The sequence below is a fragment of the Eptesicus fuscus genome, chromosome 5 (genome assembly GCF_027574615.1).
Source record: "Eptesicus fuscus isolate TK198812 chromosome 5, DD_ASM_mEF_20220401, whole genome shotgun sequence".
Lineage (NCBI taxonomy): Eukaryota > Metazoa > Chordata > Mammalia > Chiroptera > Vespertilionidae > Eptesicus > Eptesicus fuscus.
The window spans coordinates 64549852-64563708 of NC_072477.1; the positions used below are offsets into that span (position 1 = coordinate 64549852).

General features: G+C 41.0%; 1 protein-coding gene across 1 annotated transcript in view; it reads right to left on the reverse strand.

Moving 5' to 3' along the window:
* The window catches only part of STARD9 (StAR related lipid transfer domain containing 9), a 121508-nt gene that overhangs the window by 5968 nt on the left and 101683 nt on the right, over positions 1-13857 (reverse strand). Inside the window, exons 24-26 of the mRNA XM_028147551.2 lie at positions 13623-13820; positions 11848-12031; positions 11347-11484 (exon numbers count right to left, since the gene is read on the reverse strand). Of these exons, the coding sequence (XP_028003352.2) occupies positions 11347-11484; positions 11848-12031; positions 13623-13820 (520 nt within the window). The remainder of the gene's footprint in view (positions 1-11346; positions 11485-11847; positions 12032-13622; positions 13821-13857) is intronic.

The window sequence follows — 13857 nt, forward strand, 5'->3', positions numbered from 1 at the left end:
AGCCATGAAAGAAAAGATGGATAGCCCTAACGGGTCTGGCTCAGTGGATAGAGCGTCGGCCTGCGGACTTAAGAGTCCCAGGTTCAATTCCAATCAAGGGCATGTACCTTGGTTGCGGGCACATCCCCAGTAGGGGGTGTGCAGGAGGCAGCTGATCGATGTTTCTCTCTCATCCGATGTTTCTAACTCTCTATCCCTCTCCCTTCCTCTCTATAAAAAATCAATAAAATTTTTTTTAAAAAAAAGATGGATAAAAACGAGACAACATAAAATTAAAATTTTTCATGTAGTAATACAGAAACTAAAAACACACAACTAGGAAAAAACACTGGCCTCTCAAATGACAAAAATGGATAATTTTATTACTATAAAGAAGGGCCTCCAAAAACAAAGGAGAACAACCGAACAGAGAGATGGGCACAGGACGCTGGCAGTCAGAGCAAAAAGTCCAAAGGGCCTTAAACATCGGAAAAGGCACTTGATCTCAGACACAAGAAGAGAATTGCAAATTAAAACAGAAATGAAATACTGTTTATGCCTATCAGATTAGCAAAGCTTGAAGATAACATTCTGTTAAGCAGAGTGTGGGTAATAGGCACTGTTACATATTGTTATTTTAGAGTGTAAATTAGTTTAAATTTTGGATTTGAAATATAGAATCTAGAGAAAACAGTGCCCTTAAGTTTTTCTTAAAGAAATTACGAAAGGGAGAATTATTAGGATGGAGAAAGGAATGCCTAGCAAAGAACTGTAAGTGAGCAGAATTCACTTAATCCAACACAAAAAAATAAAACTGTGAATGCAAACATCATAAACAACATAGAAATACCGTAACAAAAGGTAAAGAGAAAAAGAGGTAAGAAGGTGGAAATACATTAATCTCATTTTTCATAGGGTGAAAAGAAAACTTCTAAATCAAGAAATAAAGACATATAAAAGTGATCATGAAAACAATTTTAAAAATAAGACTCCCAAATTATGACACATACACCCCCAAAGCTGAGAAAACACAGACCATATAATGAGGCTAAAACAACAAAAACAAGTTTTAGATAGCCTTAGTATACTCATAATCAAAAAACCCTCAATAAATATAAAAAATAGAGATCATACTTTCTCTGAAGTCATACATTCTCTCAACGTATAGCAAGTAAACTAAAAATTAATAACAAAATTAGAAAACACAAGGGCTTTTCTATAAAAAAAAAAGTTTTAAGAAAACTCAACATTTAAAGAAGAATTAACACCAATCCTTCACAGTTCTTCCAAAAAATAAAAGAGGGAACAATTCCCAACTCATTCTATGAGGCCAAAGTACCCAGATACAAAAACCAGATAAAAACATCACAAGTAAACTACAGACCCATACCCTGTATGCATACAGACAAAAATCCTCAACAAAATACTAGTAAAACTGAACCCAGCCATACATGAGTATTATAAACCTTGAGCAAGTGGGACTTACCCCAGGAATACAAGGTTAGTTCAATATAAAAAAAATCAATGTAATACACTATAGTAATAAAATAAAGGGGGGAAAATCCACATTATCATCTTAATAGATGAAGAAAAAGTATTTGACTATATTCAACACCTTTTCATGATTTATTAAATAAGCTAGGACTAGAAGGAGATTTTCTGAACCTGATAGAGATTATCTATGAAAAACATACTTAATAGTAAACGGCTGGTGGTTTTCTCTTAAGACCAGTAACAAGACAAGGATGTCTACTCTCAGCATTTCTATTTAACACTGTACTGGAGATTCTAGCCAGGGCAATTAGGCAAGAAAACAACAACAACAAAGGCAGGTGATATGATCTTATATATGAAATATCCTAAGGAATCTACTAAAAAATTATCAGAACTAACAAATCAGTTCAGCAAGGGTATAGGAGACAAAAATCAATATCAAAAATCAATTGTATTTCTGTATAGCAGCAATGAGCAAACCAAAAATGAAATTAAAGAAATAAGTCCATTTATAATAACATAAAAAGAAATAAAATAGTTAGGAACAAATTTTTTAAAATATATATTTTTATTGATTTTTAGAGAGAGGAAGGGAGAGGGATAGAGAAATAGAACCACCGGTGAGAGAGAAACATCAATCAGCTGCCTCCTACATGTTTGAGGGGATTGAGCCTGCAACCTGGGCATGTGCCCTGACCGGGAATCGAACCATAACCTCCTGGTTCATGGGTCAACACTCAACCACTGACCCACACCTGCCAAGCCTTAGGGACACACTTAACAAATGAAAAACTTATACTCTGAAAACTACAAAACATTGTTGAAAATAAAGAAGACCTGAATAAGTGGAAAGATATCCCATGTTCATGAGTCAAAAAACAAGATGGCAACATTCCCCAAATTGAACTATAGGTTCAATGCAATCCCAGCTGATTTCTTTGAAGAAATTGATAAGCTGATCGGAAAATTCATATGGAAATTCAGGGATCCAGAATAGTCAAAACAATCTTGAAAAAGAACAGAGTTGGAAGACACACTTTCAGATTTCAAAATATGCTATAAACCTAAACAGTAATCAAGGTAGTGTGGTATTGGCATAAGGACAGACATATAATTCAATGGAACAGAGTTAAGAGACCAGAAATAAATCCATACACCTGTGGTCAATCTTAAACAAGGGTTTAAGATCCAATGGGGGGAAATAATATTAGTTTGAACAAATGGGTCTGGGACAATTGGATATCCACATGCAAAAGAATGAAATTTGAACCCTAACTCTCATTATATACAAAACTTGATTCAAAATGGGTCAAAGACCATATATAACTATACAACTATTATAATATAGGCATAATCTTTGTGACCTTAGATTAATCAATGGTTTCTTAGATATGAAACCAAAAGCCCAAGAAACAACAACAAAAAGAACTGGACACCATCAAAATTAAAAACTTTTATGCTTCAAAGGACACCATCATGAAAGTGCAAAGACAATACACATAATGGAAGAAAATTTTTATAAATCATAGAACTGATAGGGAACTTGTAATAAAATATATAAAGAATCCAACTCCTAGGTATATACCAGAGAGAAATGAAAAGGTATGTTAACAAAAACTTATACAATGAATCTTCATAGCAGCATTATTCATAACTAGAATTTGTGCACCAGTGGGGTCCCTGCAGATCGGGCTGAAACCGGCTCTCCGACATCCCCCCAGGGGTCCCGGATTACAAGAGGGCGCAGGCCAGGACGAGGGACCCCACCGGTGCACCATCGGGGTTGGAGAGGGGTGCGGGAAGTTGGCCAGCAGGGGAGGGACTGCAGGAGGGCTCCAGGGCTTTTCCGGCCCATCTCACTCAGTCCTGATGGGCCAGACCCCAGCAGCAAGCTAACCTACCTATCGGAGCATCTGCCCCCTGGTGGTCAGTGCACATCATAGCAACTGACCAACCAGTTGACTGTCTGCCCCCTGGTGGTCAGTGCATGTCATAGTGAGCAGTTGGGCGGCCTTAGCATATCATTAGCGTATTATGCTTTGATTAGTTGAATGGCCGACTGGACAACTGGACACTTAGTATATTAAGGCTTTTATTGTATAGGATAGGCAGAAAGTAGAAACAACCTAAATGTCCATCAACTGATAAATGGATCAATAAAATGTGATATATTCATACAATGTGATATTATTGGCCATAAAAAGGAATAAAGTTGTGATACATACTACAATGTGAATGAACCCTCATGGGTTGAATTACTGTCCTCCAAAAAAGATATGTTGAAGCTTCTATGAGTGTGACTTTACTTGGAAATAGGGTCTTTGCAGGGAACCCTATATCCTATGACTGGTTTCATTTTAAATAGGCCATGTGAAGACACAGGGATACAGAGACACAGGGAGAACATCAAGTGATGCAGAGGCAGAGATTGGAGTGACGCCAAGGATTGACTACAACCACCAGAAGCTCGGAGAGAAGCATGGGACAGGCTCTCCCCTGTAGTTTCCAAAGGGAGAATGGTCCTGTCAATGCCCTGACTTCAAACTTTTAGCCTCAAGAACTATGAGAGAGTAAATTTCTCATGTTTTAAACCAACCTGTCTGTGGTAATTTGTTATAGCAACCGTAGGAAGTTAATGCAAACCTGAAAGCATCATGCTAAGTGAAAGAGCCAATCACAAAGGCCCACATATTATATGAGCCCATTTATGTCCAGATTAGTGGTTACCTAGGGCTGGGAATAGTGGGCTTGGGAGTGACAATTAATGGACACGGGTTTCATTCTCAGGTGATGAAAATATTCTAAAACTGTGCTGATGGATACACAATTCTGTGAATATACTGAGAGCCAATAAATTATAACAACAACAAAAGAATAAATGAACTATAGTAAAGAAGTGCTCAACAAAAGGATGGGCGCATTAAAAGGGCATAGGACCAATCTGAAAGAACTTCAAATAATGAAATCTGGAACAATCTGAGCAATGAAATTTATAATGATACTATTGGCCTATAATACATAAAACAAAATATTTGAGTCCAAACTGAATAAAATAACTTGCCCAACCAGTGTGGCTCAGTGGTTGAGCGTCCACCCATGAATCAAGAGTTCACTGGTTCAATTCCTGGTCAGAACACATGTCCAGATTGCGGGCTCGATCCCCAGTAAGGGGCAGGCAAGAGGCAGCCAATCGATATTTCTCATTAATGTTTCTCTCTCTCTATCCCTCTCCCTTCCCGTGTCTCTAAAAATCAATACATATTTTTAAAATAAAAAATAAATATATTTAAAAATAATTAAAACTCAATAAAATAAATAGGAAGAGAAGGGATAACACATCCTTATAGAAAAAAAATTAATTAAGAAATGTAGAAAAATAAGGGAAATGCAAATTGTCATTAAAACACCACAGTGAAAATTTTCTTAGGCAAGATACAACAACAATGGGTGCTAAAATAAGTGAGCAAAGGTTTGAGAAAAAATAGAATATTTGCAAAGTCTCCCAAGATGTTTATTAATTATAAAGGGAAAATTGTAACTTTCAGTGGAGAGACCCCAGACACCACTGTAACTTCAAGGTTAACATCACCAATAAGACACAGTGACATCACGTACACTGACCCAATGTAGTAACAATAAGGCACTGCACGGGGCACATATGTGTTGTTTCTCTCAAATTCTAATTTAACTAGCGTCCTGTATTTTTCTTTGCTTTATCTGGCAACCCCAACATAATTTCTGTGGTATTCTTGCCAAAAATGCATAACCTCAATCTAATCATAAGAAAACAGCAGGCAAACAAATTCAACAAAATTACTGATCACGAGACAAGGAGAAATGGAGAAATTATCACAAGAAAACGTAATTAATAATAATAGAACAGAAATTAACAAGTTAGACTCAAAACTGGCTCCAGAGAGATGGAAAATCTACACCAGGAGTTGAAACCTTTTCCTGTAAAGGGGCAGGTAAGGAGTATTGAAGGCTTTGTGGGCCGTTAGAGTAGATGCAACTGCTTGCCTCTGCCATAAAGCAACCGACCACGGACAACACATCCACAAACGGGAGAGGCTGCGGCCGGTAAAAGGTTATTTATAAAGAAGCCGGGGGCCGGATCTGGCCAAAGAGACATCGTTTGCCAACCCCTGATCTCAACAGACCACTTTCCACAGACGAAACTGTTCAAAGAACTAGTCCCCCCAAAACCTGTCAGTTTCATAGTGTAATTATACCGAGTTTTAAAAGATGTTCATTCTAAAAACGTGTTCACTTTTCATTCCCATTTCCCCCTCACGCCTACCTTAAGGCACGCTGATGTGCTTGGGGTGTATCTTTTTGTTTGTATGTGTTCTTGCGAAAAGGATTGCTCTGAGTATGTGTAGTTTTAATTTATACAAAGATGTCACGCCTCACCGTTTCACAGTGTTTTCACTCAGTGCTTTGCCTAGGAATCACTTTATCTGTTGACTCTAACTCTTGCACAGTATTCCATGTGTGCACTGACCACGTTTTACCTATCCATTCTCTCACTAACCGATTCTCTAATGGCTTCCAACTCTCTGCCACTTCAAATAATATTTTAATAAATAATTTCATACATGTTCCCCATAAACTCTGCAAGCATTGCTGGGTCGTAACCCTATAAGTGTTCCTATATCCCCCAAGTCTTGCCAACACCTGGCATCTTTCAGTTTTCTCATTTTTGACAATTAAATAGGTATAAAGTTTCCATTACTTTCGTAACTATTCCTAAAGATTGAAAAAGAAAGCTTTCATCCTTTTTAGTATAAAAGGAGTATAATATTGATACCAAAATATGAAGTATATTGCAAAACCAAAATTACAGAATAAAACTCATAAATATTGAAGCAAAATCCTGAATATTAGCATATTGAACTCTGATAATACATGATATGCTTAAGTATATAATGTATTTGTATTACAGTATTAATTCCAAGACTATAAGAATGGTTTAACAGCCTGGCTGGCGTGGCTCAGTGGTTGAGCGTCAACCTATGAACTAGGAGGTCACAGTTCGATTCTGTGCCTGGGTTGTGGGCTCGATCCCCAGTGTGGGGCGTGCAGGAGGCAGCCAATCAATGATTCTCTCTCATCACTGATGTTTCTATCTTTCTCTCCCTTCCTCTCTGAAATCAATAAAATATATTTTTTGAAAGATAAAACAAGAATAAATCTGACAAGAAATTTGAGAGACATGAAGGAAACGTACCAGTCAACATAAAAAAAAAAAGGCTTGAACCTACTATGTTCTTGGTTAGGAGATTCCCCAATATAAAATGTGATTTCTCCCTCAGTTGATTCATAAACTGAACATGATCTCATTAAAAATAATAAGTTTTTATCATTGAACTAGACAAGCTGACCCTAAATTTCATAAAAAAATAAACACGAAAGAATACTCTGGAAAATTTCAAAAAAGAAAGGCAATAGGGAGTAGAATACATTATAAGCCTTAGAACAAGAAAAGTTGACGTCTTAATCTGGTGAGGCAAAGATGAGCTGTCTAGATGAGCTATCTAACAAGCATAGGCACAAATGAATAGCCATCTGAAAAGAACAAAGCTGGATCCACATCTCATACTATAGGGTGTCCCCCCAAAAATGCATACACACTTTAACAGCTGATAACTCACTTAATTTTCACTCCTTTTCAGGTTAAATTGATTTGAAATTATGGGTGAAGCCAGACTAAGCTTTAAACAAAGAAAGTTTATCCTAAATTTCCACTAGGCTTTTTTTTTTTTTTATGGGGATACATAAAAGATAAAGTTTATGGTACAAAACCAGAAACAGTCAACTAATTGAGGACACACAAATACCAAATGAAATGATTTTTGATGTTTGGGATTCCATTGCTATGCACATTATCAGCAGTGCCTGGACCAGAATGGTCATCAGTTTGAAACAGGCATTGAGCCCTAGCTTGTTTGGCTCAGTGGATAGAGTGTCGGCCTGCAAACTGAAAGATCCCAGGTTCGATTCCAGTCAAGGGCACATGCCATGGTTGCTGGCTCGATCCCCAGTAGGGGGTGTGCAGGAGGCAGCTGATCAATGATTCTCTCTCATCATTGATGTTTTTCTCTCCCTCTCCCCTTCCTCTCTGAAATCAATAAAAAATATCTATACTAATAAAAGGGTAATATGCTAATTAGACTGGGAGACCTTCCGGATGTCCTTCTGGACAAAGCCATGGTGGCGGGGCCGAGGCAGAGGTGGTTAGGGGCAATCAGGCTGGCGGGGGTGAAGTTGGGGTGAGCAGGCCGGCAAGGGGCAGCAGTTGGGAACAATCTGGCTGGAAGGGAGGACAGTTTGGGGCAAGCAGGCCAGCGGGGGGGGCGGGGAGGACAGTTGAGGGCAAGCAGGCCAACAGGCAGGTGAGTTGTTAGGAGCCAACAGTCCCGGGTTGCGAGAGGGATGTCCGACATCCCCCAAGGGGTCCCAGATTGGAGAGGGTGCAGACTGGGCTGAGGGACACGCCCCCCATGCACAAATTTCATGCACCGGGCCACTAGTGTATGTATGTGTGTGTGTGTGTGTATATATATATATATATATATATATATATATATATATATGAAAACAGGCACTGACAAAAAATTACTCATTTCTGTAGATTCTTTTAAATTTTGAAAATGAATTGTATGTTAATAAACACTTTACAATCATTCAAAGTGTGTACACATTTTTGGGGTACCCTGTATATATACTTTCCAAATGAATCAATGACTTAAATATGAAAAATAAAACCATACAAGTTCTAGAAGGAACCACAGGAGAAATTCTTTATAACTTTGGAATGGATAATGTGATACTTTTTTTGTTTATTTTTTGTTAATCCTAACCCGAGGATATTTTTCCGTTGATTTTTTAAAAATATATTTTTTTATTGATTTCAGAGAGGAAGGGAGTGGGAGAGAGATAGAGAGATAGAAACATCAATGATGAGAGATAATCATTGATTGGTTGCCTTCTGCATGCCCCACTCCAGGGATCGAGCCTGCAACCCGGGCATATACCCTTGACCAGAATTGAACCTGGAACCCTTCAGTCCGCAGGCTGATGTTCTACCACCGAGCCAAACTATCTAGGGCTTTCCATTAATTTTTAGAGAGAGTGGCAGGAAGTGGGAGAGACAGAGAGAGGAAAACATCTATGTGAGAGAGACATATCCATTGGTTGTCTCTTGCACACACCCCCCCACAGGAGCTGGGGATCGACCCTGCAGCAGAGGTACGTGCCCTTGACTGGAATCATGGGCCAACGCTCTATCCCCTGAGCCAAACCAGCTAGGGTGAGAATGTGTTTCTAATTATGATTTAGAACATAGACACTATAAAAGGAAAACTGATAAATAAAACTTCCTGAATGGCTCCAAACACAGTAAGTAAAGTCAAGAGATAACGTGGAACTGGAAAAAAACATTTGCAATTCACATCAGGCAAAGGGCTATCTTGCCACTATATAAAGAACTCCCAGTAACCAGTAAGAAAGAAGAAAAGAATGAGCAAAGGGTATGAACAGATGGCTCAACAATCCAAACATTTAATAACATGTTAGCAAGAGAATGGGAGGAAGGTGGACTCTCGCTTGGTGGGAGTAAAAATCAGTATATCTGTGAGGGGAAAGCTGTCAATATCTATCAAATTTTCAAATGCATATACTTGTAGAACAAGTCCACATTTATCCTGCAGATATATTTGCACATGTAAGAAAGCTATACATGCACAAAGCTATTCACTGCAGCCCTGTTTACAACAGTAAAAAAATTGAAAACAATCCAAGGTGGAGGATTAGTTAAATAAATTACAATGCATCCCTACAATGGAATGCTATGCAGCAATCACAAAGAAAAAGAGAAAGTTCTCTACACTGTCATGTTAATGATATACTGATTGGAAAAAATATATAAAGTAAAGGACAGTGGCATAACATGCTTATTTTATATGCAAAAGACACTCTATCTAGGAAGATATCCCCCCAAAAAACACACACCACTGTTTTCTTGGGTGGGATGAGGGACATGGACTAGGTAGATAGGAAAAGGGATGGGCATTTCCCTATATATCCTTAAATATGTATATATTTTTTGCCTTTTCCACTTCATATTATCTATATAAAACATCACATTTAATAACATGCAATTAAAGAGAAAAAAGAAACACTATTCAACTATTAAAAAGAATGAGTCAGCACTAGATTTAATGATATTCAAGATCCAACCAATATTTTTAAAGGAAAAAAAGCAAAGGGACAAAGTGAGTACAGTATGCTTCCATTCACGTGCTTTACAGAAAGGTATATTCATATAGACGCACAGACTATCTCTGGAAATAAACACCAAACAGGACGAATGACTGCTTCTGGGGAGGGCAAATAGGAGACTGAAATATGCACTGGACACTGTGTCCTTGGTACTGTTTGAAAACTATATATTTTTTACTATGTGAAGTTTTTCTTTACAAAATGAATTTCAAATTTTCTATGCCCAGCCAGGTCTCACCTCTGGGCTCCAGATCTGTATTCCAACAAGCCCCGCATTTCTCACAGATGCTTCAACCCAGTAAACACAAAACTAGATTCATGATCTTCCCACAAAACCTGTCCGCCTCCAGGGCTTCCGGTCACTGTGGTCAAACCCAAAGCATGCATTGTTCTCAGCCCTCCCTTCTCCCTTCCTCCACATCCAGTCAGTCCCGTGGATGCTTTCTCTTCTTTGAATCCACACCAGTTCCTCTTCACCAGGAGCGCCCTAAGCCAAGCAATCATGAACTCTCACTCGGCTTTGCCATGGTCACTAATGGGTCTTCAGAGCTGCTCTTGCCCCTTCTCACAATCTCATCCTTCTCTCCCTGCTTAAAGGCTTTCCAGCAGCTTTGGGGAAGTAACATGATCAGATGGATTAGAAAGGCCCAGAATTCTCAATTTAGTCCACACGATCTTGCATTTTCTGTAATTCTCCCATCTCACTCTTTACATTCCAACCAAACAAGTGTTTTAGTTCCTCAAACTCCTCCTCCCTCAGAGCCTCCCTTGTGGGCCCTCTGGACACCACCAGCGCTGAGCTCTCACTGCAGAATCTCTCTCTCACCATCAGGCTCAGAGCATCTTCACTGAGCATCCAGACTAGGTCAGGTTCCACCTTTCACATTGGCTTAGCATCCCTTCATGCGGCTCTTTGGCCCCTTGAGTGTGGCTCTTCCACAAAATACCACGGCCTGGGCGAGTCTATTTTGAAGAAGTGGCATTAGAAGAAGTTTAAGTTTAAAAAACTTGGCTCTCAAAAGAAATTTCAATCCTTGTACTGTTGATATTTGGCTCTGTTGACTAATGAGTTTGCCGACCACTGATCTATGCTAATAATGTATATATACAAAAGCCTGAGCAACCAGCCGGCAGCTATGATGCACACTGACCACCAGGGGGCAGACGCTCAACGCAGGAGCTGCCAAGCGACAGCAACTTTTCAGAGTGCCCTCCTGCACTCCAGGACCCCTGGGGGATGTTGGACTGCCGGTTTCAGCCTGATCCCTGCAGGCCAGACCGAGGGACCCCACTGGTGCATGAATCTGTGCACCGGGCCTCTAGTTATAAAATAAGCTCTTTAATATTTATCCTTCTAATAGTCTAAGGACAAGAATAGTTTTGCTCACTGTTGCACCCTCAATGCCTAAAACAACACCTACAAAACAAGCAGCTGTTGAATGAATGAACAGGGAGAGAAAGACAGAACTAGAGGAAAGGCCAAAGCCACCGTCCATCAAGTGTCAGCAGTGACCTGAGGCAGAACTTCCTGCCCAAACTCTTGCATTAGCAGCCTGGTCCCCAGCCTATACCTAGCATCTGCCTACTCACCACACTGCCTGGGGACTGGAGCTGGCCTGACAAGGCCAGGCTGCTGTTGTAGCCAGAGGTGACACCAGAGGAGAGGCTTCCATTGGAGCTGGTGCACAGGGAGCTGGAGGTGGCCAGGGTGTGTAGTTTTTCCTCTTCCTGGGAAGGACAGATCACCGTCAACCAGCTTCTGGTGCACCCTCACTACTCAGTCCCCACAGCCCCAAATCCACCCCTCTCACCTCCCAGGTCCCATCACCCCCAGTGCCTCCCACCTCAGCCTCACACCCTCACACCTCCCCACACACCCACCCCAACTCTATACCAAGGCAGCCTCCTCCCAGACTCTGGCCCAGCGACAGGAGCTGGTCTGATGAGAATGACATGTAAAGACAGTGAACACAGCTTTGACCTGGCACCGGGGGTCAAATGTTACATCCCACGCCTGCGGCAGCCCAGTGAAGACTGACCAGTCTGAGGTCTGCCTCCAGGCTCCAGGCCTACCCCGAAACTGTTTCCCACCCTCAGCAGCTGGGAGATGATCTGCTGGCGGATTCTCAGCTTCTCTTGTTCCGTTTGCTCCCGCAGTCGGTCCCGGGCCCGGGCGATCTCCACCTTGGCCTCCTCACGAGCCCGCTGGTATTCTCTCAGCATCAGCTCTATGTCAGAGGGTGGCTGAGCAGACCTTGACGCTGACCCTGGGTTCCTGGGAAGGACCAGAGGGGCAGAGAGGTGCCTTCTAACACAGTGGGTGGGCGATGGCCATGGCCTGCTCAACACTTTTTTTTAACTTTAAATAATTTTTCAATTATACTTGACATACATACTAGTTTCAGGTATACAACCTAGCGATTAGACATTGATATACCTTACAAAGTGGTTCCCCTCTAAGTCTAGTGCCCATCTGACACCAGACATAGTTATTACAATATTACTGACTATATTCTCTATGCTGTACTTTACACCCCCACGACTATTTTGTACTTTTAAAAATATATATATGTTTTTATTTATTTCAGAGAGATAGAAACATCAATGATGAGAAAGAATCATCAATGGGTTGCCTCCTACATGCCCCCTCCTGGGGATTGAACCCACAACCCAGGCATGTGCCCTGACTGGTAATCAACTGTGACTCCCTGGTTCATGGATCAATGCTCAATTACTGAGCCACACTGGCCAGGCTATTTTGTAGTCCTTTATAAAAAATATATATTTTTATTATTTCAGAGAAGAAGGGTGAGAGAGAGAGATAGAAACATCAATAATGAGAGAGAACCATTGATCAGCTGCCTCCTGCATGCCCCCACAGGGAATCAAGCCCACAACCTGGGCATGTGTCCTTGACTGGAATCAAACCCAGGACCCCCCAGTCCACAGGCCGATGCTCTATCCACTGAGCCAAACCAGCTAGGGCTTTTTTGTACTTCTTAATCCCATCACCTTTTTCACCCATTTCCCAAACCCCTTCTCCTCTGGAAACTGTTAAAATGTTCTCTATATCTATGAGTTTGTTTCTATTCTGTTTGTTCATTTGTTTTTTAGATTCCACATATAAGTGAAATCATATGGCATTTGTCTTTGGCTTATTTCACTCACACAATACTCTCTAGGTCCATCCATGTTGTTGCAGATGGCAAGCTTTCATTCTTGTTTATGGCTAAATCATATTCTATTGCATGTATGCACCACTTTTTCTTTATCCATTTATCTACTGATGGACACTTAAGTTATTGTAGATAATGCTACAATTAACAGAGGGGTGCATTTTGTTTTTTTTTTAGTGTTTTGAGTTTCTTCTAATAAATGCCCAGTAGAACAGCTGGGTCCTTCTTTGACTTTTGTTACAGCCTTTGTTTTAAAGTCTATTTTGTCTGGTATAAGTATTGCTACTTATTTCATGAAATACCTTTTCCATCCCTTCACTTTCTGTGCAACACCACTCTTGAGTGATCCAGCCTCTCTTTGCCCACAGGGTCTTCAGTCTGATTTTGTATCTCATTCGGAGGCTCAGACCTGCAGTCTCCTTATGCCACAGCTACTCTGTTCATCCTCTCCCAGGACTTCCCTTTGCCCATCCCTCCTTCGCTCCCCCCCCCCCCCACATCTTTTGTTCCCTTTGTCCCTGCTCCCGCAGCCACCTCCAGGTGTCCACAGGTACAGAAGACCCACTGCTGGAATTGCTCCTGTGAGAGGAAGCTGCAGCCTCCAGGACACTAAGACTCAGGCCCTGCTCCCCACAACCCTCACACCCCACACAGAACCCACTCCCTGCAGGGTTCTGGGTCCACCCGTACCTGGTTGTCTCCACAACATCCTTCCTCAGTTGCTGCAGGTATTCTCGGCGCCTGCTGGGTAAGTCAAGGTCACGGGTGGGGAGGTCCCTGTTAGGCAGGAGGCTCAGTTGTTTCTGGGGGCTGAGGCTTCGTGTCCGGCGGAAGTTCTGAAGTCGCTCAGCCCGCTGTCTCCGGAGGGACTCAATGGTTTGTTTTTGCCTGAGATAAAACATGATTGATTCACTGAAACTGGCCA